At 39.3% G+C, this 27962-nt stretch overlaps 1 protein-coding gene across 2 annotated transcripts; it reads right to left on the reverse strand.

Annotated features, from left to right (window-relative positions):
• Positions 1-3808: 3808 nt before the first annotated feature.
• Positions 3809-27962, reverse strand: LOC123772158 (Bromodomain containing 7/9). 2 transcript variants are annotated; one of them, XM_069324281.1, is made up of 16 exons: positions 27845-27962; positions 24600-24770; positions 23278-23351; positions 22677-22773; positions 20787-20915; positions 15950-16171; positions 15394-15564; positions 14832-14944; positions 14593-14704; positions 14249-14432; positions 11878-12013; positions 10183-10344; positions 9698-9813; positions 7617-7775; positions 5580-5716; positions 3809-5251 (listed from the first exon to the last, which is right to left on the reverse strand). In XM_069324281.1, the coding sequence occupies exons 2-16, from the start codon at positions 24672-24674 to the stop codon at positions 5036-5038; spliced, it is 2103 nt and encodes a 700-aa protein (XP_069180382.1). In that variant the 5' UTR covers positions 24675-24770; positions 27845-27962; the 3' UTR covers positions 3809-5035. The 2 variants fall into 2 exon arrangements, with proteins under 2 accessions (XP_069180382.1, XP_045621139.1); XM_045765183.2 differs by having other exon boundaries at positions 24600-24787; positions 27845-27954.

Consider the following 27962-nt stretch of genomic DNA (forward strand, 5'->3'; position numbering starts at 1 on the left):
CAGTCGACCGAGCTACGACAGTCGACTGGGATGCTCCCAGACGCAGGTTCGAATCCTCGTCACGGCCCTTGTGGATTTGATCATTTGATGCATCACGTTAGTATGATCTGTGTGTGTACTGTTCATAATTTGTATGAATGGATATCGGAAGAAAATTAAAGTAACTAACTTATGAATGGCAGATCACTACATGGCCACACTAGTAATATTACTCGCTACAACCTAATATTTCAGTTGTATTACATATAAGGGTAATATTTCCCGTGTAAATATTTAAGTTTTGCTGTACTGGTCATAATTATATAAAGGGGTGTGGAGGGGGGGGGGTGTCAGTGTGTGACGGCTGTCCGGTCGTTACAGTTAGTTGGTGGCGGCTAGACTGATGGAAGAGCTCAAATATAAAGTAATATATTATATATTAGCATATTGTGCATACTTGAGCACTGGTTAGGTGTTTAGGTTCCGTTGGCGATTATTTGTATAGACTCGCAACTGATTTCGCAACGAGACTAAACTGATTTCGTTCGAACACTTCCGGAACAAGTGCTTCACTGACGAATTTTGTTCGAACCACAACGCTGTAAATGCTTCACCCACGTACTACAAATGCAAACAATCACCAACGGAGCCTAAATACCTAACCTAACCTATGCCTATATATGCATAATAATATAATATTAATTTATTTGAGAAAATTCCCATTTTGAATGAATAGCATGTAAAAATTTATGAATGTCTGAGGTCGACCGCTGGATGTAATGGACTTGAGTCGAGGACGGGTTGAGTGTGTAAACCGTTTTTCATTCATAAACAGGATTTGGCGGGTGCATGGAATGGGTTTTTGGGTCTTTGGAGGACGGGCTGCCGTCCGGGGCCAGGCTTGACTTGAGAACTTGGTCAAACAGGCTATTGTAAGAACTTAATTGTTTCTTTGTCCATATTTATTCCGACAAAATTGGTTATGCATGTTGGGAGGGCATTGAATATCCGTGGATTACTGATGTTCATAGTGCTCTGATTGTGCCTATGGCACCTTTACTCCTCACTGGTTCTTTCTGCATTTCCTTTCATATTGTACGCTCCAGTATGTTATTTTACTGTGCAAATTTGGCCTTCCTGTGTGTACATTATTTGATGCACTTCTAGTCTCCTTTCCAGACTACATTTTGAGGTTTGAGACGGTCCCAATAATATAGGTGCTTTATCGTGTGCGTGCTGTATATATATTCTGTATTCCCTCGTATTTCAGACATCTTTCCTGCACTGACAGGGAAGGCGAGTACCGAGCAGTACACAAGGCGGGACAACAAAGGTGATCTTAATAACTGCATTAGCATCGTGGTGGAACCACTGAATTTGAAGGTTCTCATAATTCATCCTATCATTTTTCTGGCTGACGCTGTATTAGCTCGGTTATGTTTACTAAATGTCAGTTCGTCAGACAAAATATCTGGGAGTAGTTGTGTTGATTAAGGGGCGACGACGATCGTGGGTATCTGGGAGTTTAGTTTTCCCTTTATAAGTAGGTTTGGGTATCTTGTACCCTGTGTTTCGTTTATGTATACCATACCAAAGTACCTGTAATTTATCAATTTTAAACACGTTTTCCGTTGCCCAATCTAAGATTATTGATATCGGCTTGCAGTTATTAAGCGTCTTCTACAGAAGTAACTTTATGCTGATTTTTGTATCTGCAAAGGATGACACGAAATTGTGACTTGTACTTTTGTATCTGATATGAGAATGAACAAAAGCAGTGGTGCTAGGGACTTTATACCCTGTGGTACGGGGCTTTTCACGGTGGTAATAAGATTTTATTTGACTTACTCTCTGCATAGAAAATTGTAAATTAAACACTTTACCCATTAGTCATGCACTACCTTGTAAAATGTCTTACTTTTAGGATGATCGTAAATCTTATTTCCAATGTGTTGCTTGTATTGGCGTCCTTAATTATATTTACCATCTATTGAATATCCTGCAACACAGAAGCAGCTAAATCTTCCAGGATGCCTTTTTTTTTTTTTTGTATAATTACTCGACCTCAGGATTGATAAGCATCTTGGATTTTTGTATCCAAACCTGGAGACCTTATCTTCAAAAAGCCATAGCTACTTTAGAAAAGGTGCAACACTGAACAACAAAAATAATTCCAGAACAAAGTCAACTCTCATACCAGGAACGGTTGAGGGCCACAGGGCTAACAACACTACAAACCAGACATGGCGGTGGATCTCATTGAAGCTTTTATAATGCTCTACGATTTGGAGGATGTTGATTCAAACAAGGAGTAACAGTTTCAAGCTCAACAAGCCAGTGTAGGACTGAAAATAAAAGATGGTTTTTCACCCACTGGGTTATAAACCCATGGAACCGCCTACCCACCGAAGCCGTAAATTTAAAAACTTGAACTTTAAAATCCACTTGAAATAATCATTAGGGCAAATGGTGAAGGAAGGGGGGGGGGGGAGGACCTTTAACAAGCAGCCAGATTCCTGTCCTTGTCGAAGTCACTGAGTGTGAGCAAATCCACAAGGTCCGTGATGAAGGTTCAAATTTATGTCCAGGATGATCCCAGACGCGCCTTAGTCGATTGCGCTACGACATGGAAAAGAATTGCAACCGGGAGCAATTAGAACAGCTTGTTGACAGAGCCTGGGTGCATGGGGGAATTGTGTAAAACCCCAGTTTATCTCAGAGAGACTACAGGATCCGTGTGAGGGCAGTAACAAATCTTTTCCATGTCGTGGCGCAATCGACTAAGGCGCATCTGGGATCATCCTGGACGTAAGTTCAAACCCTCATCATGGCCCTTGTGGATTTGTTCATTTGATATATTACGCTATTGTGATTTGTGTGTGCCACCGAGTGTGTTAGTGGCCCTCAACGAGAGCCACTAACTTGAGTATACAGTATTTTATCTCACTCCATCTATGTTGGTAAAAATTTTCTGGAACATGTTCCTTCTCCCCTTGTTCTTCACTACCACTTTCTCTAGTGATTATGTTGGTTTGCCTTTTTGCACCATTTCACTGGTTTACCTACCCCTATCACCTTGTAGAAAAAAATAACTGATTTGTGTGTGGAGAAAATGCAAATTGTTAGTCGAGGTAAAAAAAAAAATGCAGATACCCTGTACGTTAATTTTTTTTCTTTCCTGGTAGGAATTCTGCTTTTTTGGTTGGGGGCCTTTCTCATATAGTCCGGATAAGCGAGCTTAGACAGTACTAGGTCTGGAGCCCCATGACAATGCCTAACCAATTCCTGAACTCGTTTAGGGAGATCATCCAAATGATCTCAAGGCTGATCAAGATCAGCCTTCAGCACAAAACAGTCCTGGGACGAAGTGATCACCTGGAAGGAGGGGCAACGTATGAACTAGTTCAACCTGGAAAGGTTGAGGATGAACCGTTCAAGTAAGTTTATTGAGAAAATGAAATGCATCTCAAAAGGATAGAGTAGCTTAGGCTATTCTATATTCTACCCTTGTCTATATAAGGTCTCACAAAAGGCTCACAAACCCATACAGTATACATATATTAATCATATTTTACATTTCACATTACAATAGTAGTTTAATCAATATCAAGTCCATACAACAGAATCAAACCCACATCTTGGAACTCCTCGGCCACATGAAAGTTCTTTATGTTGGTTCTCCCACCACCACAAAGATCATCATAACTCTACAAACCTACCTATGGGTTAGTGGGTGTTGACGGTCAAGGTTACATCGGCTGCTACTGATGACAAAGTGTTGCTTTTGCTGGTGCCTGAAACCCTTATTGGTATTTAATAAAACATAAGGTAATTTATTGGTATGAACTTTACCAGAAATGTTTATTATTACTGTACCTTTTCTTTTACACACACAGTTTTATTCATATGGTAGATTTTAGAGGGTATTTGACAAACACTATAATAAGATGCATTATTGGTATCAAGGTCAATGAAGCAAAAAGTTATATGCACTTATTATACACTACTGTATTATTATTATAATTACATGTAAATGCAATAAGGAGACATAGAAAGCTTGATAATTCGTCACCAACTTTTAAGTAATACACTAACATGTCACTATGAAAGTTTCTGAAGTTTTGACAATATATGTATAGCGTACTTTTTTTTTGGCTCATAATGACATATCATAAATGTCAACTCTATTACTAGGCAACCATAGAAAGCATGTTCCCAAGTCAGGAGGCTCCACATGACAGTTCAAGTTTAGGAGAGACAGTGTACACACTCCTGGAAAATACAATACTATGCATCACATATAAGACCATACAAGATTTTAAGAGCCCCTTTGAATGTGAATATAATTTTGATATGATTTAAAGAGGTCTCAACTACAAGATGCAGCTTAGAATTGATGTCCAAGCTTTTATGCATGAAGTATGTCCAAAACATACCTTGCAGTTTATTTTTTAGAAGGGAATTCTAATTATTCAAAAATGGTATTTACCTAAACAAGGAGCACTTTGGCATATTAATTCACATTTTGGCTATTTTAAATTTCAAAACCATAACAATCTGAACTCTTCTATACAATTTTGAAAATGCTTATAAACAAGGTTAATATTTTTGTTATTATTTAAGCAGGAGTCATCAACGTGTGTACATAAGCCAAGTGCTTGTGTAATATGATCTTTCAAGACCTTCATAAAAGCTTAAGTGTCACTCAACCATCTCAGATCTCAACCTTGAACATTTTCATGTGCAATACAATGTTAATACCTACAGAAGTTGGTAAGCCTTATCCAAGCAAGGATTTTTGGTTAATAAATAATAAGTTTCGTTTTTCATAATACAAAATGGGATAAAAAGCACAAATGGCATATTTATATAAAAGTTTATAAAATTTCAATAAACACTATTGTTGAAAGAAACAATACATGACGTATGCATCTAGATAAAAAGCACTTACACCATGAAATGCATTACAAGTAACCTAGTACAACACACAATATTCATACACACAATATTCTATACACTGATATGTAATATCAAAAATCTACAAGCATTTCTATCATCAGTTTCCAAGGATCTCCTTTAGCTTTTTATCAGTCATATCAGAAGGGGTGTGGATGACGGGCGGAGGAGAGGCGGCATCAGCCTGGTTAAGAATGTGCCGCAGTTGTGACTCGAGATCAGTGTTGTTGCCCTTAGTGCCCACCTCCGTGCCACCGCTACCAGGCGGAGGAGGAGGAGTGGCCTCCTCCTGGGACGAGGTTCCCTCTATATCCACCTGAGGTATTAAAGTTCAAGCTCACTCTTAGTTTCACACCATCAAACTTCTATGGCCAAAACTATAATTCAAAATGAAATGCAGCTTTTGTAAAAATAACAAAAGACACAAAAACATGAAACAAGAAACATCTCCTTCCTTCTGGTCCACACGTGATTTACGAGACTGGACAGACTAGTCGGTAGCACTCTTCCTCTTGCCAACATGTACCGTGTTCTTGTGCATTCACCACTCCATATGGCAGCAGCTTAACGTGATCATAACCGTTATTTATAGTTTCATGATGAATGTCTTTCAATGAAATATTTGTATGTGGAATCTATCATACCTCAATCTGCTCACTGGGTTCGGAAGCGACCGGGTGCATGGTGATGCCCATGGCCCTGCGCACAATGGGCACTGGAGCTAGGGCCCCAGGGGTTGCTTGCTTAGCTACCATAGCCAAGCCATCCGTTACTTTCTCCACTGCAAAACGAATACAAATTATCATCAAATAATATAATTAATTTGTTTTCAATTGCACAATAACTTTTTGATGAAGTAAACAAGTTCAGAGTAAAGATACATGCAGTAAATATAATAAGGTAACAAGTGCAAAATACTGTAAACAATGTAGGAAACTACTACTACTCTTGGAAAGGCAAAACCATATGTATAAATAAGCATATCTACTAAGTAGAGCAATTTTCCTAAGTCAACAAATATTAACTATCTTTTGAGAGAGAACGCTTACAGAGACCAGGTGCCTGTAGTAGAATCTTTCCAACATATTGACCACCTGGCAATGCAGTTCATTTTAAAGCATTCCTCATGCCAGTTTAGTTTTACCTCAGGACAATGTGACAAGAATGAGAAATAACTAAATGCACAAACAATTGAAAATATATAAATAGTACTGTACAATTATGGCAAGAATAACATGCAGCAAATACATCATAATAATGTAACAAATAAATTATGAAACCCACACTTACACAGTATGAAATAAATGGAAACAACGATGTTTTGTCATCACTTCTGTCATAACATAACCTTTTATGTACGGGTTTTGGCTTCCCCAATGCAGTCTATCATCATCATTCTTGTCACAGTTTCTAGATATGGCTTTTAGCATTTTCAGGCTCTCTACCAGGTTTGCTATATGGGGAGTTAGCCAGGAGAACAACCAAGGAATCTACAGTAGTTCCAAAAAATAGGGCAACCTGTGATATGGAAGTATACTTTACAAGAAGCCATTTAGTTGCATCAGTCCCTGCCCTTGAAGTCATTACAAAAAGGGCCTGTTGGGAGGCTTGGCCTTTAAGTCAAGTTACCAGAACCTGATAATGTTGAGCAGCTTGTGCTTCCACCTGGTGGTGGTCAGTGATGAGTAACTTGGTAGTGCGATTTTGCAAACCAATAACTGACCATCCTGATGATCCCAATTATCGTTCAGAAGGGATACCAAATGGTTTATTTTAATAATATATAAACACAAGCAAAGAATACTACAACAGACCTACAGGCCGATGTGCTGACGAGTCTCAATAATTTGGCTGAAGGTATGATGACCAAACCACACGTCAGAAAATGGAGAAACTGGCCCATATTTGGCAGGTTCTTATTCGAGTCTATTATCATTTTTGGCCGAGCAGACAGCACACTGGACTTGTGATCCTGTGGTCCCGGGTTCGATCCCGGGCGCCGGTGAGAAACAATGGGCAGAGTTTCTTTCACCCTATGCCCGTTACCTAGCAGTAAAATAGGTACCTGGGTGTTAGTCAGCGGTCACAGGCTGCTTCCTGGGGGTGGAGGCCTGGTCGAGGACCGGGCCACGGGGACACTAAAAGCCACGAAATCATCTCAAGATGGGCTCAAGATCTATTTTTCTCATTTTTAAAACTTACTAATTTGCTAGCTTTAATTATGGTAACTGGGCCACATGGATATTGACTCTTAAAATCTTTTTATCACCAAACAAATATTTGCTTATATTGTTCATCAATCTTAATTTATGTATGACTATTTTTACGAGTTCTAGACACCTCCAAACGTTCCCTTTCTTCCAAGTGCTATATAGTCATTATGGCGTGGCACTTTCTCTTGATAGTTCCCTTATTCAACAAGACACCTATTTTATATTTTCCAGCCACAAATTCAACAGAGATGTCCAGAATATTCGGGATATGCAATGATTCATATACTGTACTGTATATATTCAAAACTACGTTTTCTTGTAAGCCTAATGTATTTTTCTTTACCCGATTACTGCCTTCCCACGTGATAATGGATTACGGGCCAGAAATGACTAGGAAAAGGAAATCAAGAAAGAAAGACCTTAAGAAAAAATTAAAAGCTAAATAAAACTGTTAATCCATTTCCATACCCAATTTCAGCTCTTGCGGTGATGGGTGAGGTAAATTGTTGAGGTTGGTAGGTCGTTGCCGAGACAAACGATCTTTCTGTTCCTTTGCCAAATTTTCCAGAAGAACTGCATTTTCTTCCAGCTGCGTGTTGATCTGATTCTCACGCCTATCCAAGTCCTCTGAAAGAGTATATGAATTATAGTTTAACAAATCTGAAAATGAAACACTTCATGAAAGGGACTGATAATGAGACTGGAAAAGCAGCCTAGCCTCACCAACTCATGAACCACAATATTACCACCAGCAGCTTATCCTCAAAAGCAACAGTTAAATCCTTGTTAATCCTGCCGCCAAACCAGCTTTATGAATGAAAAACGCTTTACACTTGACTCATGATTGATGAAATTCAAACTTTTCCCCAAGAGCTTCGCTTATGTCCTCTAATTGAATCATACCTATGTAAAGATTCATTCACATACTACAAATAATTGCCAGTAAAATCTAAACACCCAATCTAGGACAGTAAAGTACATAAAGTTGATAAATAAGTCTTAGATCAGCAAAGACCAAGTATAGGTTGGCACCATATTTGGTTGACTGGTGGAGAGTTACTAGCGGAGTACCACAGGGTTCAGTTCTTGCACCAGTAATGTTCATCATTTACACATACGATCTACCAGAAGGAATACAGAATTATATGAACATGTTTGCAGATGATGCCAAGATACTGGGGAAGATAGGCGAGGCAGACAATTGTCATGACCTTCAAATTGGTCTAAATAAAGTTAAGTGCTTGGAGCATCAAGTGGCAACTGGAATTCATTGTGAATATATGCCATGTTATGGAATGTGGAATTAGAGAAAATAGACCACACACAACTTACAAATTATGTGGAAAGGAATTACAGAACTCTAATAAAGAACGAGACCGAGGCGTGGTTTTGGATAGTAAACTGTCGTCAGAGGAACACACACAACATGGTGAGAGGAGTGTACACATCATTTTCCAACTTCCTAACAAACAGAACCCAAAGTGTAATAGAAACATTCAACCACTGATTTCAACATTATGTAGATAATGAACATTATCTCAACAATCTACCAGATGGAATACAGAATTATATGAACATGTTTGCTGATGATGCTAAGATAATAGGGAAGATAAGAAACCTTAGATGATTATCATGCCCTTTAAGATGACCTGGATAAAATAAGTACAGTATATGGAACACCACTTGGCAAATGGAATTTAATGTGAATAAATGCCATGTTATGGAATGTGGAATAGGAGAACATAGACTCCCACACAACCTATAAATTATGCGAGAAATCTTTAAAGAATTTGGATAGAAAGAGATCTAGGGGTGGTTCTAGATAAAAATCTATCACCAGAGGATCACATAAGGAATATCATACGAGGAGCCTATGCTACACTTTCTAATTTCAGAATTGCTTTTAAATACATGAATGGTGAAATACTAAAGAAATTGTTCACGACTTTAGTTAGACCAAAGCTCGAATATACAGCGGTTGCATGGTGCCCATATCTTAAGAAGCACAATGACAAACTAGAAAAGGTGCAAGACATGCAACTAAATGGCTCCTAGAACTGAAGGACAAGAGCTACGAGGCGAGGTTAGAGGCATTAAATATGCCAAAACTAGAAGATAGAAGTATGGTCCAGAGGAACATGGACTGTACAGTGTCATGAAGCTGAAGATAACTATGAGGATATGCTAAGAGAGTTGAGCCTCATGTCACTAAAGAAGTCATGGGAGAAGGATAGACAAACAGAACTCTCGGAGGCCTCCATGAGGTGGACACAGGCAAGCTGTTTCAAGGATGGTAGATACTAAGGATGATGGCACACAACACTCAAATGACCTCGATATATAAAAACAAGCTTCTTCAACGTGAGAGTAGATTGAAGTGTACTAAAAGAGAAAACGGAGGAGGCAAGCTCCATACACAAATGAAAATGCCAATATAATATAACCTATGCAAGGAATCACCTTATCAGATTATTTATGGCTAAGAGGTGGATCCCAGGAGCTAGAGTTTACTACCTGCAAATACACAAAGTAAACAAAAGGAGACTTACCAAAGTGATTTATGAAATTAGTGTCGATACCAAGTTCAGTTAGAGAGCGAAGTGAACTAAAATCTATCGTTGTATGACCTTTCTGATCTGTAGATGCAGGATACATTCCAGAGTCACTGAAACAAATACACATTACTTGAAATCTATGTACTATAAATTAAATAAATGTCTTTTGTAACATAAGAACAAGAGGAAACTGTAGAAGGCCTATTGGCCAATACATATGAACAAGATGAAACTGCAGGTCTTGGAAGCACCATCCCTAATGACAAATCCATATGCGTTCCTAGAAGCCCTAATGGGATATCTGTATATTAATAATCTTACGAAGATCCCTAATAACTAATATATTCTGCTTCCATTTTCCTCCATGGTTAAATATTTTCACATTATTCATCAAGTATTATTTTCATGATTTACATACACACACACATAAAAATGGTTCTTATTATTCTATACTACCATGAGATAATTACTTAACTAACCCAGGACAGAGAATAGAGTTGATGCGTTCCTCTTCCTCTTGCATTCTTCGGCGTTCCTCAATAATACTCTTTGTTCGTGAGTGTTGCTGATGTGTCAGCAAGTTTAACAGCTGATCCACTAGGTGCATGGCCATATCACAGTCTTGAGAAAAGTCACATATGCTGTAAAACGTAATATATCAAGATGGTTAAATTATATTTCAATTTCCAAATCACATTTATACGAAAAATGTAAATACAGGAAATATTTCAATAATACAATTGTATCAGTTCAAATCAGGCAGTTACATGAAATAAATTATGTACAGTGGGCCCTTCAAAATATAATTTACACATCTTTATTACCCGGAAGCAACGTTGTTGTTTAAGTTTTATAAAGCTGAATGTTTTTTTTTTAAATATGCAAAGCAATCACAACAAGCATTGAAAATGAGTTGTCACACTAAATAAAATAGGAAAGGTCAAAATGTGAAGCATACTGCTAATGAATACACATCTACTTCCAACATCTTTGGCTCATCATTGGATTCTCTAACATTTTACACAATACAAGAATCTGCCTTTTGTTTTCCAGCAAGATCCATATCCAAGGCTAAATTTTTTTGCCTTTAGTAGAAATAATTTTGCAAAAATGACTTCAAAGCTAAAAAAATCTTCGTTCCCTATATCACAGAGAATTTGGAGCAGAATTTACAACAAAGCGGTGGGGAACGGGGCTGCCACATAGTGGTGGAGGTGGGAGGGGAAGTCTACATAGTAAAGGGAGATGGGCCCCCCATTCCCCACAGCAGTGGGGAATGGGGGCCACCATATAGCAATGAGGAGTGGGGCTGCCACAGTGATGAGGGGTGGGGCTGCCACAGTGATGAGGGGTGGGGCTGCCACAGTGATGAGAGGTGGGGCTGCCACAGTGATGAGGGGTGGGGCTGCCACAGTGATGAGGGGTGGGGCTGCCACAGTGATGAGGGGTGGGGCTGCCACAGTGATGAGAGGTGGGGCTGCCACAGTGATGAGGGGTGGGGCTGCCACAGTGATGAGAGGTGGGGCTGCCACAGTGATGAGGGGTGGGGCTGCCACAGTGATGAGGGGTGGGGCTGCCACAGTGATGAGAGGTGGGGCTGCCACAGTGATGAGGGGTGGGGCTGCCACAGTGATGAGGGGTGGGGCTGCCACAGTGATGAGGGGTGGGGCTGCCACAGTGATGAGGGGTGGGGCTGCCACAGTGATGAGAGGTGGGGCTGCCACAGTGATGAGGGGTGGGGCTGCCACAGTGATGAGGGGTGGGGCTGCCACAGTGATGAGGGGTGGGGCTGCCACAGTGATGAGAGGTGGGGCTGCCACAGTGATGAGGGGTGGGGCTGCCACAGTGATGAGGGGTGGGGCTGCCACAGTGATGAGAGGTGGGGCTGCCACAGTGATGAGGGGTGGGGCTGCCACAGTGATGAGGGGTGGGGCTGCCACAGTGATGAGGGGTGGGGCTGCCACAGTGATGAGGGGTGGGGCTGCCACAGTGATGAGGGGTGGGGCTGCCACAGTGATGAGAGGTGGGGCTGCCACAGTGATGAGGGGTGGGGCTGCCACAGTGATGAGGGGTGGGGCTGCCACAGTGATGAGTAATGAGGCCAGCACATTTTTATGCCACATAATAAACAAATCATTCAATGAATCATAACTTTTCCATAGAACACCACTTACCTTTTAGCATATTGGACAGCCGTTTCATTGCCATAAGTAGCATACACCATCTCACTTTCTTCCTTGGTCAGGTTAGCAAACGTCGAGTCGTACGAGGGACAGAATGATGAGTAAGAGCCATAGTACAGTGGTTTAACTGTGAAAAAAAGTTAGAAACTAAATCAATGGGAATAGCATAAAATAATTTCTCTAATGCTTTATCATCATAATCATCATTATTTGCCTGCATCACATATTGCTATGTGAAGGAGGTACCTGCTTAGGGACAAAAAGATAAGAGCATTGCTGGGAAAAACTAAAAAAAGGCACAATATTCTTCACACTAACCAGCTTTTCCATACAATCAAAACTACTATATTACAGTAACATGTGAGTGTTAACATGTGAATAAATACCATGTTATGGGATTTGGAATAGGAAAAAATAGACCACACTCTCTATAAATGTATGTGGAGAGAAAAAAATTAACAAAGAATGGTTCGAGTTCTAGTGGTGGTTCTGGATAGTAAACTGTCACCAGAGGTACACAAAGAACAATGTGCGAGAAGCATGTGCTGCACTTTCCAGCTTCAGAATCACTTTTAATTACATGGATGATGAAATATTAAAGAAACTGTTCATAACTTTTGCAAGACCAAAATTGGAATATGCCAACTGTATGGCGACCATATCTCAAGAAGCGTGTCAATAAACTGGATAAGTTGCAAAGGCATGCTACAAAATGGTTTACAGAAATGAAAAACAAGTTTTATGAAGAGATTCTAGAGGTATTAAATATGCCAAAGCCAGAAGATAGAAAAAGAGGTGATATGATCACCACTTACAAAATAATACTGCCCAAAACGCTTTGCGTAATAGTGGCTTTAGGCATTGTATGTACTAGCTCTATCATAAATCCATCAACTTTTTGTATCTCACCTTGAATGTATGTACTTTACCTGAAAAAATATTTGTATTTGTATTGTATTGTATTTGTATAATAATGGGAATCGACCTAATTGACAAAAGAGGAATTCCTGACACCAGCAACCTCAAGAACAAGAGGTCACAGATTCAATTAAGGGACCAAAATGTGCCCCAAAAATTAGATTTTTTTTTTCCAAACCAAATGGTAGCTGGTTGGAATAAGTCAAGTGAGAAGGTAGTTGAGGCTAAAACTGTCCCTATTTTCAAAGCGTTGTATGACAGAACAGGGAAGATGGGACACCACAAGCATAGCTCTCATCCTATAACTACACTTAGGTAATTACAGAGATTCAGGCCTGTGACTTTACTATTAAATAAAGTTCATCATAGTCTTAGCCCCAATAGTTCTAAATATTTGTTGTAATTTGTGATAATTTTAGGCCACTATACCTAAAGGTATAGTGGCCTAAAATTATCCTAAAGGTTGGTCCAGTACATCCATATATGCACCAACAAAACTAATACAACACAGACACACGGGAGACATCTCCCGTCACGCAGGGTGCAGTCGCACCTCCACAGATCTCAGTATCATCTATTGATACTGGAAATGGCTCAAAAGGGCCACCACTTATGGGCTATTCATGCCCAAGCCACCTTTTGGGTGGCTTAATCTTCTCTCTCTCTCTCTCTCTCTCAACACAGACATTAAAAAAACATGAAAAATGTGGTCACCTTTAGGATCATCTGGAAAAACGTTACCTGGTCAATTCAGATAGCCATGCACATTATGTTTTTTTTGCTCTGCAAAATATGGAAATGACTGGTAATATCATATAGAAGTGTTCTTCATGGTTACATTGCTGCATCTATGTGGGAATTGGTAATGTACCCATGTACTTCATTATTAATACTTGCAAGATGCACGTGTTGACACAGGATACATTATAAGTCAAATTTTTATTGATAACTTGCAACATATAATCCATTTGTAACAAAGAAGCTGCAGTTTAAGTAACTCCTGAAGCACATTAAGAAAGATGTTGGCTGTACAGATGCTTCATGAAAGAAGAATGGGCCATACATTTTGGATTTAGTCATTCTAAGCCACACGGTAACTTTTGGAGAGAGTGCCTATCGAGATTCAGATGGCTTTTCATCGGAACAGATATGACAATTGTGTTGATTGACAATTTAAATAGCTTATATTTTTACATGTATAACACAAACTAAACATGATAAACATCAATAAACATGATTTTTTTTTGTTTAATTTGTTCAATTTCATAGAGCTAGATAGCTAATTCCGAGACATCCTGTATTATTCACTCTCCATGCTTGGAAATGCATCAAACACAAACTTATCCAAGAGAGAAGATAAGTTTGCATGCATTAATCTTACAAGCACATGCATCCCCATGCTAAGAAACAGTCACATATATTTTTGGGTGTGCAAAATACATACTTGGTTTAGCCATGCTTCGCTTATCATCTCTGAAGTTATGGAGCATGGCAGAGCCTTGGGTGAGCTTTCCTGTGAGCAGCCCTAGGCTAACAGGTTTTTCTTTCAGGTTGGGATCATTACCCTCACACCCAGTCAAGAAACTGAGGGAGGTGGTGCCATCTCCTCGCTGACGTAAGAACCCAAGCTGGAGACAAAAATACAGCATAGTTAACGCTTTAATTGTGCCGGCACAGGCTCGATCGTTTATGATAATTTCATTTTTTCTTTTTAACGGAAAATATACATCATGTATTTATTCATGCATTGGACTTCACTGTACTGATATGCAATATAATGGAACTTACTGTACTAGCTGGTTTCTTTAGTGTTAGTTTTTCTGCAGCTTCACTAGCAGAATTTTGAACTTGTTCCAGGATCTCTTCAGAGGTCATATCATCTTGCACTGCCTCAAATTTGCTTGAAATAAAACAAAAGTGTACGATTATTGTCTCATCCTATTATTCAAAAACAAAGTAATTAAACTATTACAATACAAAACTTTTCCAACTCTTGAACCCTGAGCAACACTTAACAAGTATCTCACCTGTGCGGCTCCTTACTGTCAGTATCTTCATCCATAGACTCCATAGGTTCTGTATCTAATGTGTCGTCGATCTCTCCACCAGAAGACATCGGAGGGATGACATCAAAACCAAGCTGTAGGAACCCAAACAATCAATTACATACAAAACATATTCCTAATAAGTGGAAGGAAGTTATTATACAGTATCACGATTTCTCCAGGTTCAACATTCTCAAAATATTCACTCCAACATTTGCTACCATTTAAAATATTACAACAAAAATATGATATTCAATCTATTTACTTTTCCAAATACTGCTAGTTTTTCTCAGGCATAAATTTCTTGTGTTCAGTAACAATCAATATACAGAAAGAACCAAAAGGAAAAAGAAACACTATTTTAGCACTTTCCAGCAAGTCATTTGAAAGACCTGTAGCTGGACAAATTCTCATGTAAAGTGCAACATTTTGTGGTTTTCTGCATAATGTTAGCAATATTACCCAATTTAAACAAAATCACTGTTGACGCATATTGTCTAGTTCAATAAATAACAAATTCTGTAATTTAAGGCTTGAACATTACCTGTTCCTTGGAGAGGGTAGTCATTGAAGGCAACTCACGCCTCAGGGCCAGTATCTTCTCTGGAATCATGCATTTTTGTCCAAGGTGCAGCAACTTTTTAGCCGCCTTGTAATAAATTGTGTCTTGTTGATTGTAGGTCATACAGTTGTTACACATAAGCTCAAAATCTGACTACATAAAGAAATGATAATTAAATTAGAATTACAATTCTAAAAATACTACACTATTGTTGCTATTGTCTCACACACCAAAGATTGTTGCTACACCCTTGTCTTTCTTAAATATTAATTTACAGCAATTAAACAAAACATTTTCCACGATGCAAATACTGTACAGTACTTCAATATTTCAGACACCCTAATCATTGTGACAAACACACACTCGTAGCCGCACGCACAATTATTCATAAAACGGGAAAGAATGGTGGATGGGCAAATGCTAAATATAGACATGGAAGACTTAAATGTTGAAGTGGTGATTAGAAGTTAGTGTCTTGTACCACAGATTATCACTTCTCATTAAAATGGCATGAAAAAAAGGTTTAAAACTAGCATACCTGAAACTCCTTTAGATTTGAGTAGGCATTTTCCTGAATTTTCAACTTGATGGTAGAGAAGTCCATGGGTTGGGAGATGATGGAGGAGTAACCCGGAGCAATGGCATCGGTGACAGGCCAAGCAAAGAACTGTTGAGGGTCCTTCTTCTCCAGGATTATCAGCAGGTGTTCCAGAAGTTGTTGCCATTGGTTACAACTTTTATAAACATGACTCGATTCTTCCTAAGACCACAGAAAAAAAATACATGATTACAGTTCTTTAGCAAACTCCTTCAATGTGTAATAGCACAACAGGCAAATGGCAGTAAAGTGTTATTTGAGAGGCGGGACCAAAGAGCCAGAGCTCAACCACCGCAAGCATATCTAGGCGAGTACAACAATGCATCCCTAACCAAACATGTTAAGAACTCTATACAGTACAACAAACTTTTTCTAAAATATGAAACATCCTTTCTCCATAAAGGTCATTCAAATTAGTTAATTTTGCTGATAAGGCCATGAATAGATCTCATAAGTGGAAACAAGAAAATTAACTAATGTAGCGAAAGACATCTGCAAAAGAGCTTAAAACAGAACTAAGGCAAAGCAAAGTGCACGATTGAACATTTTAATGTATCATAATAAAACTAATATGAACACACAAAACAAGACATTGAATTTATAAGAGGGCAAGCAGAAAAAGTCATATGACAGAGAGGATGCAGATGAAAGAGTAGAGGAAAAAGAAACATGAGAAGTAAGAGCACCAATGGGAAAATACCCACTGTTAATGTAAACATAGTGGAAGATCAACACTTTAAAGGATAAAAGCAGCAGAGAGGACAGATGGAGCCAAAAACACACAGGGACTAACACATCAGAGTGCCTGGGGATACAGAAGGTTCTATATTGGTGTACCACAAAGCCTAACTTCAAATATCTGGCACACATTTTCTGAACTAGCCCAAGATGTAAAAATCATCATAAATAAAGTTAAATTTAATGCAATATCCATTTATGGGGGCCCTCATTAGCCCCCCCAAGCTTAGCTTTAGTATTGCCAAGTGTAAGCTAGTTGCACCAGGCCTCCAAGACTAATCCTATTCTATCAGAAACCAGAGGCCAGATTCACAGAGCAGTTACGCAAGTACTTACGAACCTGTACATCTTTCCTCAATCTTTGGCGGCTTTGTTTACAATTATTAAACAGTTAATGAGTTCTGAAGCACCAGGAGGCTGTTTATAATAATAATAATAACAGTTGATTGGGAAGTTTTCATGCTTGTAAACTGTTTAATAAATGTAACCAATGCCGTCAAAGATTGAGGAAAGATGTACACGTTCGTAAGTTCTTGCGTAACTGCTTCGTGAATCTGGCCCCAGGAACAAAATCTTACTCATTCTACAAGGTGAGAGGAGCTTTATCAGAAATTGATCAATAAATCATAAGCAATGAAAATTCCACCACAAAGCATAGGTACAACAACAAAAAGTGACCACTTTAAAGAAATTAGGCACATCATGGTAAACAAGGCAACCGATCGTTGCTGCAGGGCAAATACCCTAACTGTGATGTGCCCAGCAGCCAGCAGATTGCAACTCAGGTCACTCAGGGTCGCAGCTTGCCTGCCACTTTATTCTGGAAATGCCTGTACCTAACCCTCTAACTTCACAGAGCAGGGATGGGGAGAATACTCGATATCTAGGATGGATCCCTCAGTAGTTCCTCGAGCTTACTCATAATAGAGCCTTGGTAGAAGAAGCTGGCTTTTCTTGAAAGGTAAAAGGATTAGTGAACCAGAAAAGGAAGACTGGGTTTATCCACAGAAGAATGGCCAGAGAGGAAGCCCCGAGGCACAAATATGCCCGCTGTATACCAAAGGCCAAAATACAACACAAGTAGGGCAAGGCCAAGCAACATTCAATATGTAACGAGAGGCCAACCGGAAATCTTTGGTCCAGATATTAGCCACGGACATACTGTATTGGTAAACGAAAGCTACCAAAACAGCAAACTTCCCCACACACATCATGAGAGTGAAGACAGCTGACACACTGAACTGAACAACACCTGGACTAGTGAAAAAGAGGTGAAAGCAAGACCAATGACCCCAGTCCAGGAAAAATGTATCCACTGAAAATGTTTCATGATCTGGGAATTGCACCACAGATTGAATGCTACCTTAATTGAAAGCTATGCAAACTAGCAGGATTTGAAAAAAAAACTAAAATTTGTATACATTTAATCAATAAATAAAAAATGCAAGTTTAAATTTAATTAGAAGTAATTAAGTTGGCCCATATTAAACCAAAAACAAGTTTTTAAATCACTTAGGGTTTTTTTTTTTTTAAATTGGGCCCGGGCAAGTAAGCAGATAGCTACCATGCCAATCCTGAGGCAAACAGGTTTACCTGTGGATGACTGGATGCCTTGCAAAGCCAGAGGCTGGAGGTCTCGCCAATCCGTCAACATCAGATGGAAGCAAAAAAGGCAGTCTGTGAAAACATGTGCATCTGCTGCAGGCAAGGCGACCACTGCCCTTGACCAATGTAGTGAACAGTCCTAGCCAAGGTCCAACACACCTGTGACCAGCAATAGTGATAAAGGAGGAGGAGGAGGAGAGGATCACATAACTTAACACTGAAAAGTCTTCAGTTAAAAATGAAGATGCAGAACCCACTTGTGAAATTGAGCTCAAACTCTTCACTATTCTGGCAATGACGAAAGTATGACCACAGGAAATGGCAGTAAAGTGCCATTAGCAATACATAGCCAAGTAGGCACACCACACGTACAAAGTTTATGCTGCTCAAAAGGCACTAGAGATCCCATAGTAAAGCCGAGAACTTCCCTACACCATTCAGAGACCGGAAAGCAGTCACAACAGGACCGACGAGGGAGAAAAGGAGGCCATCCTGGTATCCCAGACCATCCTCAGTTAAGTTGGAACCTGAGAAAGCACTAACTGGATGTCCTCCAGTTGACCAAATAGCTGAGGTAAGCAAACTTTGTAAGAACCAAATCCCTGGCCAGCAGACAACTCTGATGACTTGGGGCAAGATTCACAAAGAAGTTACGCAAGCACTTACGAACCTGCACTTCTTTTCTCAATCTTTGGCGGCTTTGTTTACAATTATTAAACAGCTAATGAGTTCCGAAGCACCAGGAGGCTGTTTATAATAATAACAACAGTTGATTGGGAAGTTTTCATGCTTGTAAACTGTTTAATAAATGTAACCAAAGCCGTCAAAGACTGAGAAAAGATGTACACGTTCGTAAGTACTTGCGTAACTGCTTCGTGAATCTGGCCCCAAGTCATCAGAGTTGTCTGCTGGCCAGGGATTTGGTCAGAAGATCAGAACATGGATCCTCCAAAGATGATGGCAGAGGGCCACACAAATCAATCTGGTGAAGAGAGTTTAAGCCATACAGAGTGCAAACTGTCGAGTCCAAAAGTGGCATGAGATGGCCTTGAATCCATCTGACAGAATATTGGTCCCTTGTCCAACAAATCACAAATCACATTGTGGCAAAGATGGCCAAGTATGTCCTCAAAACACAGGCAAGGAACTCACCAAAGACTCTCGAGACACCATTTGAAATGACCAGGTAAAGTAGACATCATACCCTGACCTAGACTCCTCCCCAAGATGGCCATGTACAGTACAACTACAGACTATGAAAATTACTTAAAACAATCCAAATGCACCCTCAACATGCACCAAAAGCATGATCTAGTACAATAGGTAGGTCTTGTTGACCAGACCACACACTAGAAGGTGAAGGGACGACGACGTTTCGGTCCGTCCTGGACCATTCTCAAGTCGATTGTGGTAGGTCTTATTTACATGCACACAGGCTAAAGACTGTCTCTCCAAGAAGCGGCTCTGCAGGGAGAAGTCCCTTGTGCTGCCTGGCAATGAGACGACTCTAGAAATAATGCTGCAATCCCTTACATCATTGGTGGGGTATTGATAAATTTAATGCATACTACATTCACGGTACATCCGGATTTAACTTCCTCTGTAAGTTACACTTTCTGCTAAAAATTTGTAACATGTTTTCTCTTATGTTAAGCTTCTAGTTCAAGATGTGGATGATACATTTCCTGCAATTTTTAAAGCCAGGGTGGCAGGATGTTGCAGATTTTCAGTAAAATACAACAGAATAGGAGGAGCAACAATCCTCAATGGGTAGAAAAACAACAAAGCTGGCTCGAGTGAAGAGACAAGGCCACAACAGTACCATCAGTAGTGGCATGGCCAGCCAAACAAGATCTCTTGTCACAAAGATAAGCATATACTCAGGGGGTCTGATAGCCGAGTGGACAGCGCACAGGACTCATAATTCTGTGGTGCGGGTTCACTTCCCAGACCAGGCAGAAACTAATGGACTAGGTGAATACACCAGGAAGACAGAGGATAACCCAGTTGGACACACAATTGAACAGTCAAACTGTTCAACTGAATAGTGGTCAACCAGCACATCTGTGTGTGATTTACAGACACAGAAATGATCTGTGTATCACAGTTATTATTGGTTAAGCAGAGCACAATATGGTTAAGTAAGACCACATTGTAAGGTAGGGCTACTTCACTGAACATAAAGGAAATTTTTCCATTGCATCCTGCCTAGATTTTATGAAACAGTGACCTAATTTTTTGTATTGGGGGGAAAAGGGGGGCAGGGACAGGAAGGGTTATAGTCTAAACCAATGATTACAAAATGGTGTATGGACCAATTCACTTATTTGAAACTGATACTCTTCAGGGGCAAACACTATGTTACATGCGTGACCAACCACACTCTCCTCTATGTAATATAATTTTAAAATACAAATCTTGAAATTTCACTTGCTTCAAGTGTAGATGAGGATTCCTTGGGCTTGGGGAGTGGAGAAGTGGACTCCTTGGATGGTGATGCCAACTGAGGGCCAACTTCAAGATGCTGCTTCTTTAGGGGAGGCTCTTCCGTCGTGTCCTCACCCTAACAATGGAAAAAAGTTAGTTATATAATTAATAAATAACACTTTTGGTGTGTCTTTGACGCTTATCAAGGAATGACAAGGAAGAGTGGGCCAAGTTATTTGTTTTAGTTATGTTATTGTGATGAATTCTCTCCAAAACACTTAATTCTTGCATAAATAAGCCACATGGACACACATTCAACGAAGCTTTAGAATCAGGAATAGTCCCATTAAACATATATAAAAAAGGGAAGGCTTCATTTGACCTATCCTTAATGGCTCTTCTGGTGGAGTCATCATTAAGTGAAAACTATATAATAAATATTTTGTCAAGTGACCCACTACAATCTTAAACATATTCTTTCCACAATCATTATTATTCAAAATCCCTCCAGAACCAAGGCTTAAAATACAAGTTGACAATTAGACACAGGACTTGTGTAATAAAACAATTACATCTCCACATATTAAACATAATGAAGATCGCCTCATTTCCACAAGTTTGTTTTCAACTTAAGGAAACAAGGGTATGAAAAGAGAGAGCACTCTAGTCATGTCACTCACGTGGAAAATTAAGCCATCACCATCATTTGGCTACAGTTATAATAAGATACACAATTGTCACAGATTACAGGAAAGCCAGATCTCGCTCTCTCTGCCCAGCCTCCTAGCTATTAATACTTCAACATTCAAGCTTCTAGCACCATATATCACAATCATATATTGTCAGACAATATGGTGTCTGACAACCACCATCATATAACTACAATTAGGGAGTAAATGTTCCTATGAAACTCAGCATTTACCCAATTAATCCACTTATGACAAAAAGTTTGGAGAACAATGGAACACTGGTAGTGCCAGAAGCAAACAATGACATACAAAATGGTGCAAAACCAAGATTCTACCATGTTTAACCTACATGGTGCTCAGAAGGTTCTCAAATTGAGACTATTTGCACCTGATGACATTACAACAAACCACATCCTTCATTACAAACAAATATTGTACACAAGTATCTTCCCATTATCACTCTCTAATCATCTATAGATGCTCCTAAAGATATGTACAACCAAAGGACAATGTACAATATTAAGAATTGAGTCCTCTTTAGTCATGACCTAAGACCAACAATATTCTTGCAGTTGGTATGTATACAGAACAACTCTCTTATCTGTAGCACAAAAAAAAAAAATTGCCAAATAATGAAGATATTTACTAAATATAGATACTTAAACTACACTGTGTATCTGCAATCAAGAAACTCGTGTATTTCACTCACTGAACACCAATCAACAGATTTAAATCCACACACACACTATGCTTGTTAAAAGACCCAAATAAGCTACATGAAGTCAATGAGCATACTGTACAGCGTCTAGAAATGTGAAAATGAGAATATCAATACATTTCTAGATTCTATATCATCATTTTCTACACAACTCTTCCAGTCTTAGCAGCAGCTCTCACTGCACAACATGCCCATATTCTTCCTCATCAGTTTATTCTAAACGAAATTTGTTCATCTGCCTCCACTCACCCACCTGAAGTTATTATGCACTCGTGTTTCCTATCATTTAATCATTCACTACACACTACTGTACTATTTCAATTTCTTAATCTTCAGCGAACTTATTCAAGTAATAGCTCCAAGCCTTAAACTAATTTTGATTATTACAAGTTTACATATTAAAAAAAAAAAAAGTTGATCCATCTCAAAACCAGATGCTTCTACAAAAATACAAAATGCTTTCAAATATTCTTAATATATTTATAATTACCTCTGTCTTCTCCCGATGATGACGATGCTTGTGCCTTTCTTTGTCCTTCTCCCTCTCCTTCTTCTTCTTCTTTTTCTTTGATTTCTTGTGCTTCTCTCTGAAAATTGGAGACAGTTCAAGTAAGATCACAACCAACTGAGGGAGCTGTCCTCGGCCCCTTGACCAGTGTCTGGCAATAAGTGAATAATCCTGTATACTCTGTATATTCTGTTTTGATGCTAAATAATAACCTTTAACTTAAAGCTGGAAATTATGACATGATCAGTGCAATTATTCCACATCCTAGGCTGATTGTAAACACAAATGTAGACACTACAAGAAGAGAATGAGATCATTAATTGCTAAATAAAATAAAGACTGCAATGGTCCTTTTGCCATATGCATAGCCTTACCTAGGTCATTCATCAAGGAGAAGGAAGGGGGGGGGGGAGGAATGACAAAACTGGAAGCAACCCGACCTTGAAGTGCAGTCTTATCTAGCCCCTTTGATAGAGAGAATGAAGGGATTGCAACTGCCTGTTCAGGGAAAGCTAGTCTTGCCTTGCCCTTCATCGAGACAGACAGAACAAGGTCCCTCAGAGCTCCAACTATGCAGACTTACCTTGCCCCTTCATCATGGTGAGAGTGACGGGACCGGGACCGCCCCTCTTCCTCTGCAGCTGGCTCCTCCTCCCCCTGTTAATCATCAGATAATATTAGTAAATCACTGCTGACCTTCACAATACTAGTCAAAAGTATGCGCCGGTCTACTTGAGGTGGTACAAACTTATGCATAAAAAATTAATTATGATCATGTGGGCAAAAGATTGTAGACAGAAGTATGTGGGGGCACATGACTTCACGGTGTGCACTACCTCCCTGGAGCCACACAACTATGCTCAAGTTGCCCCCCTCGGGCATTCATAGTGAGCGGTTGCATTGTGTCTCTTGCTCTGGCACCTTGCCATGTTTTATTGCAAATAACAGTGGTGTTGGTCGCATTATTGTTCTTATGGCACTCCACCAAAGAAATAAGCATGAAAACATTGTCAGATCATTGCTTTAAAAGGAAGCAGGCCACCGAAGTAAGGAAACAAGTTAATTGTTGGGTGTAGCCAAGTCGACATGAGGAAGTATTGTTCTTGCTTTTGAGGGGAAAACACTGGTGACACACCATCACAGAAGCATCGGTCTGGTCGTCCTAGGAAGACTTCAAGGTCTAAACTCTGCAATGAGTATTTTAGAAAGTTCACAGACCTTGAAAACATCTTCCTGGGACGACCAGACCAATGTTTCTGATCAATGCGACCAGAAGCGTGCACAATACTTCCTTGTGTTGACTTGGCTACACCCAACAATTTTCTTATTGGCTACTTTGGTTGCCTGCCTCCTTTAACACAATTATTTCAACAATGGATTTTTACTTATTTCTTTGGCGAGTGCCATAAGAACAGTAATACCACCAACACCACTGTTAACTTTTTACAATATAGAACATTAGTACCCCTGTACTATACTGTATTCTAAAAGTTTAAAGTGTGATACAGTAGTTTCAAATTCTGCCAGTCAACCAGGAACAAAAAATATGGATTATTTTACCAAGTAGAATCAGATTGTGAAGAATAATTGCTTAAAGAATTAGTACTTAAATGTACTGTACTTAAGAAACTATAGCTGCCTGTTAGGGTTCAAGAGACTTATCACATCACATTGTGTTTTCTGTATTAATATTACGTAATGGACAGAATACAGTAGTACTTTTCACATTCCTTCAACACAGCTTTGACCGATTTAACCCAGAAACAATGAACTAAATTAACAAAAATAGCTTACATCTGAAATCAAATCTAGTTAAATTTAGAAGTGCACAGTGTGTATCAAGAAAAAGACACATATGTATGTATAAATAGTGAATATGACACTTAAATAGTGAATGTTGGTCACCTGAGCATCCTCGATACACTCCTCCTCCTCCAATTCCTCATCCGATGCCATCTGTCCCTGGTCCTCATCAGCCATGTTGGATATGATGGTCGGGTGTGCCGATGAAGCCGTTTTCTGTTCTGGGGTAGAAGGGCCTCCACTGCCTAGCTTCAGTTTCAGCTTCAACGGAGTCTTTTCCATTGCGAAGCCTGAGTGGGTTTAATTATTTAATGATGTAACTGTTTCACATCAACTATGAGTTGGGAAAATTGAATATATTTCCCAAATTTTTAAATTCATGCTATAGTTTCAGTCCATGCATTGTGTCACACAATAGACCTAGATATTAATGCATGTGGTAGTTTAGTCTTGAGTAATACAAAAGTATGATATAAGCAAGTGATATTTGCCAGTATATTTCAAACTTCATGATTCAAACAGTGCTCAACACAAAGAAAACTCATACATACGTGTGACAATTCCACCAGGGTGCAGATAAATGAGAAAAACAAAATTCAAAATTGGCACAAACACGGTACAAAGTCTGGGACAAAACTTACAATTATGATCCTGTATGGCTCAAAAAAATAGTTAAAGAACTCATTCTAAAAGGCAAACAAATATACAATATAAATAAAGTAACAAAAGTAGGGGTAAACATTAGTCTTGTTAACTATATTTTGCTAGCTGAAGAATATTAATTAGGCCACAACTCAACTGCTATAAATGTGAACTGTAAGACACATGATTGCCAGGTGAAAAGGGGAAAGCTTGCCATTCATAAGAGTAAGGCCCAGAGAGGGTTCTGGGGGCCTAGCCGAGTTGGTGATGAACCACTAAGCTATGGTGTGGCTGTAGGTTATCAGTATTGCCTTGTGGTCTTCTAGTCAGATGACTTCATCTTCGACAAGGTTACTAGATAATTAAGTAATTAAATAGGTTACAAACTAGAGTTGCCATCCTGATAAATATTCCGGATGGCAAAATAATCCACAAGTCAGTACTGTCAACACCCCAGAAAAGCTACAGAGATCATCTATTGTATTAAAAACATTATTGTTTGCACACACACACACACACATACACAAACATACACACACATGCAAGGGTAATAAAACAAAAGGTTTGTGTATAGCAGCAAACTTTACCCAACCACCACCTTTCGAGGAGATGAGAGAACGGGAATTATCGCTACTATCCACACCAAAACTTGCTTTATCTAATTATTTATCACCTACTTAACCCTTTATCATGTCAATATTTAATTTACTTGAAATATTTAAAGTACTTTAATAGATTTTGCTCACCCTTTTGTATATTGCAGTTTTGTGCTTATCCGCTTATCAGAATAGCTAAAACTTCACAAAGCCTATTGACCTATGTGAGGCAGCTCATATTTATATCGAAACGCACCCATGTATATTTATGTAATTTACACCTGAGAACGTTAAGCAGCCCTACATCCATTATATTAGCTGGCAACCTGTTCCATAAATCTACAAAATATTTTAAAACAAGTATCCCCCCCCAAATTCTTTTTCTGAATCAAACTTCATTAAATTTGTATCCAGTATCAGAACTATTTTAAATTCTGATATATGGTATTCAATACCATTAATATTATTACCTTTGTTGTATCCTTTCATTTATTTGTATACTTCAATCATGTCCTCCCTTACTCTTCACCTTTCTAGAAAAAGTATGTCAAGGTTTCTTCATCTCTCTTCGTAAATGAGGTTCCTAAGGCCAGGATTAATTTTATCATGCTCCTTTACAAATTTATAAGGGAATTTATGTTCATTCTAAGGTACAATCCCCAAAACTGAACTGCATATTCTAATTGGGGCCTAACAAGAGCAAGATAAAGCTGAAGAATATCATTAGACATTTTATTAACTACAACTTCTAGATATGAATCCAAGAAAATATCTGTCCTATTTGTAACATTTATTCATTGATTTACTGACTTCAAGAACTCAACTAATAGACCATAAATATGTTTTTGCATATCAAGACCCCTATATTTCTCAGCATTAAACTGCATCTGCCAATCTTTCATATATTTTAAAGTTTGCTCAAATATGATTCTAGCATTGGTCTGGGATCCTGCCCTGTCTGGAGCTTCACCATCTTCCCTTTTTTCAGCAACATTTGCCTGGGACTTCTTTGCAATAGGGACTCCTGGCTAGGACTCCAGCTCTCCCTTTCCCTTCATAAGTAACAGTTACTTGGAGACACTGATGCTGCTGTAACTCCCACATGGAAACAACACCTGTTGTCACTATGTCGTGACTTCACCTGTAAGCCACATCACTCCTCCTGTCACTTCTCTGTACAGTTTAAGTTGGAAACCTGGATATACAGCACAACTCATTGCCTCTATTTCCTTTAAAAAATAAAAAAATGCCCTAATTCAATTTACAATATCCCTTTCAATAGCATGAGCTATTACCATCCTAAATCAGTAGTTTGTGATGAATAGGTTATATTCATCATAGGTTATATGTATGTAGGTTATATTACAATTTTTAAAAGCACTCCAATCACCTCCTGCAGTTCATTGTTCAAATATCACTGAACTATATGTATAACAGATCAATAACCCTGTCCATGGAGGACACAAAAAATTTATACATGCTAGTTACCATTGTTAATGTGCCCACAGTATAACTCTTCCCACTTATTAACAGTTGCTCTTAGGTGTTATTAATAAGTGTTATAAAGCCAAGTGCAACCCCCCCCCCACCAACCTGTCCATCATTCACTTTTACATAATTTATAGGCTTATCAAGGTTCTCATTGGCCAAGTTATTTATTTATTTATTTATATACAAGGAGGTACATTGGGTTTGTGAGAATACATAGCATAGTATTTACAATCTTGTAAAGCCACTAGTACGCGCAGCGTTTTGGGCAGTATACTGACCCGATACTGTACCCAGTATACCCAGTATACTGACCCGATACTGTACCCAGTATACCCAGTATACTGAAGTATACTGACCTTCAGGATGCAACCCACAGCAACTATCTAATTCCCAGAAGGCAATTTAGTGCTAGGTGAACAGAGGCATCAGGGGAAAGGAAGCCCAGCCGTTTCATTCCTTCAAGAAACGTGCGGCCCTGGAGTGTAATCCGAGGACGTAGACAACTGTGCTACAGGGCCCATGGAAACTGTTATCCCTGTGGACGCCACCGCCACCACACAGGCTCGCCCACCCTCCTCACCATCCATGACCCTTGCCAGGGCGTGGGGCAGGACTCACCTGAACACTGTGGGCGGGGTGTGGGCGGGGTGTGGGTTGTGGGTGGTGGGTGCTGTAGTGCCACAAGGAGTCGCCGCCTTCCACCACAACACAGACGCCAAACACCGTAACTTGTCCC

This window comes from Procambarus clarkii, chromosome 14 (genome assembly GCF_040958095.1).
Source record: "Procambarus clarkii isolate CNS0578487 chromosome 14, FALCON_Pclarkii_2.0, whole genome shotgun sequence".
Classification (NCBI taxonomy): Eukaryota; Metazoa; Arthropoda; class Malacostraca; order Decapoda; family Cambaridae; genus Procambarus; species Procambarus clarkii.

Excerpts from the sequence above, each read along its gene's own strand:
- LOC123772158 (XM_045765183.2), bottom strand. The coding sequence starts at position 24,779 with ATGGAAAAGACTCCGTTGAAGCTGAAACTGAAGCTAGGCAGTGGAGGC. Across the intron at positions 14,705-14,831 it reads GACAGTAAGGAGCCGCACAG|CAAATTTGAGGCAGTGCAAG; the intron begins GTGAGATACTTG and ends TTTTATTTCAAG. Across the intron at positions 5,717-7,616 it reads ACCGCAAGAGCTGAAATTGG|TGGAGAAAGTAACGGATGGC; the intron begins GTATGGAAATGG and ends TTCGTTTTGCAG.